The 3,139-nt window shown below is 58.7% G+C and overlaps 1 protein-coding gene across 1 annotated transcript in view; it reads right to left on the bottom strand.

Annotated features, from left to right (window-relative positions):
* Nucleotides 1-2,284, bottom strand: part of LOC113205251 (octopamine receptor beta-3R-like) — a 9,072-nt gene extending 6,788 nt beyond the window's left edge. Inside the window, exon 1 of the mRNA XM_052275792.1 lies at nt 1,135-2,284. Within this exon, the coding sequence (XP_052131752.1) occupies nt 1,135-2,248 (1,114 nt within the window). The 5' untranslated portion in view covers nt 2,249-2,284. The remainder of the gene's footprint in view (nt 1-1,134) is intronic.
* Nucleotides 2,285-3,139: the final 855 nt, after the last annotated feature.

Here is a 3,139-nt window from a genome sequence, read left to right on the forward strand (position 1 = left end):
GAACTGAAGTCGCTCCAGAGCGAACACCGCGACCCGATGGCGACCCGAGCTCAGTCCTCCACGAGGACAGTGACGATCCCTGACGACCCGTTAGCGTCCCTTCCGCGACCCTCCGCGTACCGATAGCGAATAAACAGCAAACGTTTAGCGAACAATCATTTTCGGTCGGGGTGTCACTCTGTATGGATGACATAAAAATAATACGAGGGAGTGAGAGAGAGTAAAGAGAGGGAGAGAAAAAAAATGAACGTGAGAAGTGGTCTGGTCTGAGTGACGGGCGCGTGGCCAGGCCGAGCCATGGGGGCTGTAATGGACCACCGTCGAAACCAAGGGCGAGACGGGGCCGCGGACGGGCCGCGGCCATCAGTCGGCACACGATACTGGCGAAGCAAACCCAGCAAAAACATCTCTCTAGAGTCTCGACCTTCGATTCACATCTTCTTTGCGAACATAGGGAAAACATTTTCTTTCGTTAACACTCAGCCCAATAATTTTTCAGACAAGTTGAAGTAGCTCTGCTTGGACAGGTAATATTTTGGGGAACCGTCCGGTAAAACTGTACTTCCTTTAATGTTTAAATAGCTTTAAAATGAACTTTTTTTTCTACTTGTCTCACTCCATTAGGATCTCTATTGCCGGAGGACTGCAGCACGAGCTACACGCAGCTCACAAAATTCCTCTTAACACATTAACGGCATCAACTTGTGGAGTCGAACAAGACGCACTTAATTAGCGAGTCAACGCGTGCGGGCACGTAAAGACCGAACGGTCTGATCTTGCCTCCGCCCCGCTCGGCTCTTTCTGTCACCCGACGCCCCCCCCCCCTCTCTCTCTCTCTTCCTATCTCCGGGAGACCCCACAGCCTCGGGTCTCACTTCACCCCACATCCGCCCCAGCCAGTGGGAAGTGAAGTTAACGGAAAAGGGATGGAGAGCGGGAGAGAAGGGCCGGGGCGGAGGGCCAGTCAGAGGAAACTCCAAAAGCCCCCTTTTGGCCAATCTTTTATGCTCGAGTTTCCGTTGTGAATTGCTCTCATTTGACGCTTATGCCATAATAAAAAAAAAAAGCGTGAGGCGACAAAGTAACGTAAACTGACGGAAAAGGACCACTCTACTCGACCGCGGCATAACGAACGGGATTTGTTAGACTCACCGTTTATGTTGAGCTCGATGGCGGCAGTCTTGGCCGTGATGGTGGCGGTGCCGTAGGTCGTCGAGCCGGCCGACGAGTTCCGGGAGCTGGGCTGGCTGCCGTGGCTGCCGTCGAGCGAGGTGGTGGCCGAGACCTGCGCCAGGCTCAGCTCGCCGTCGCTCGGGTGCAGGTGGTGCGAGTAGTGGCACGGGTGGCGCGTGTGCGTGCGGTGTATCGAGTTGAGGATGATGTTGGACGAGGTCCGCGAGAGCGCCTTGCGCTGCCGCACCGCCTCCTTGAAGATGCGGTAGTACATGGTCACCATGACGACGCCCGGCACCCAGAAGGACACGCACGACGAGATGATCACGTAGTACCGGTTCACCACGAAGATGCACACGTCCGGGTTGACCTTGCGGAAGGCCCGGTGCTGGTCGGTCGTGTACCAGCCGGCGAAGATGGGCACGAAGCTGATGAGCCCGGGCAGGATCCAGACGTTGGCCAGCATGAAGCTGACCGTGCGGTGGGTCATGGTGATGGGGTACTGCAGCGGGCGCACGATGGCGTAGTACCGGTCCACCGAGATGCAGCACAGGTGCAGGATGGACGCCGTGCTGAAGTACACGTCCAGCGAGTTCCACACGTCGCACATGAAGGGGCCGAAGAGCCAGAGGCCGCCCGTCAGCTCGACGCTCGCGTTGAACGTCATGGCGCACAGCGCGACGAGCAGGTCGGCCATGGCGAGCGACACGACGTAGTAGTTGGTGATGACGCGCAGCTTGCGGTGCCGGAAGACGGAGATGATGACGAGCGCGTTGCCCAGGACGGCGCCCACGATGATGGTGCCCATGATGAGCGCCTTGCACACGAGCGGGAACACCTCGCGGCCGTCGGCCGCCGCGTCGTCCACCACGATCGGGGTCGTGTTGTGGTCCGGGTGTGCGCCGGGGGCGCCACCGCCGCCGCCGACGGCATCCTGGACGGCCGGGGACAGCGTCGAGCTGGGCAGCAGCAGCAGCACGGTGGGCAGCAGGGTGGGCAGCAGCGTGGGCAGGCCGGTCCCATTGGGCAGCTCACTGCTGCTCAGCGGGGGCGTCGTGCCCACGCTCACCAGCATGGCGAGTCACATGGCCTCCGCGCCACACGCCCCGCGGCCACCTGCAGACAGAACACGAGCTCAGCCAATTATTTTGCACGATTTACGCCGGCGCGCCGCACGACCGGCCGAAGCCCCCCGACCGGCGGCGCACGGCGGAGGCGGGTAGGGGAGGGGAGGGCTAGGCTATCGGGCGGCGCTGCAGCAGCGGTCTCCGAACCAAACCCCCGGAAGAAATTTATATTGGGTTATAATCCTGGCCGGTTACCATCATCGTGGATGCTTGAAGGCCATGAAACCAACCGGCAGTCGACTACTGTCTTTCGATAAACGCGTCGCAAAACTACTGAGGAAAGAAGTTTGTTCTCCGAAGGGTACGTCGAAAAAGTAAGTGCTTCTCTCAGATTCATTTGGAGAATTGTGGGCGCTTGGCCCCTGCAAGACTTAGAATAGGCTAGCCCGCAGTACATGCATGCACTAAGGCTGGCATACCTATCAGGCGCTATCAGAGCTTTGCGTTGGATTAACTCAGCCAGCAGTTGTGTAACGACAAACGACGATGATCGCAACACTATTGGGTCGATAATTTAGCCTAGAGCTAAAGAACGACTACCTTTTTGTTTCATACATCTGCCTTTGTTTTTCCCAACGATATGAGTGTATGGTTTCCGCCCCCCTGAGCTTGTGCTTTCCCATCTTGCCATTCCGAAGCCGCAGGCAACAGTCGCTGTGGCTCCGACCTCTGACAGGTCGTCTGACGGGAAGGCAGGTGGCGGAGGGCGGCGTAGGGCGGAGGCCGCTCCCCACAGGAGCCGCAGACGCCAGAGGCCTCCCAGTGATCTCGATCCATTTCCACGGGAACCTCTGGCGCCCGTCACCTCCTCTGTGCAACCTGTGTGCCGCCCCCCCCCC

The sequence above is a fragment of the Frankliniella occidentalis genome, unplaced genomic scaffold, assembly GCF_000697945.3.
Source record: "Frankliniella occidentalis isolate FOCC.00 unplaced genomic scaffold, Focc_3.1 Scaffold924, whole genome shotgun sequence".
Classification (NCBI taxonomy): domain Eukaryota; kingdom Metazoa; phylum Arthropoda; class Insecta; order Thysanoptera; family Thripidae; genus Frankliniella; species Frankliniella occidentalis.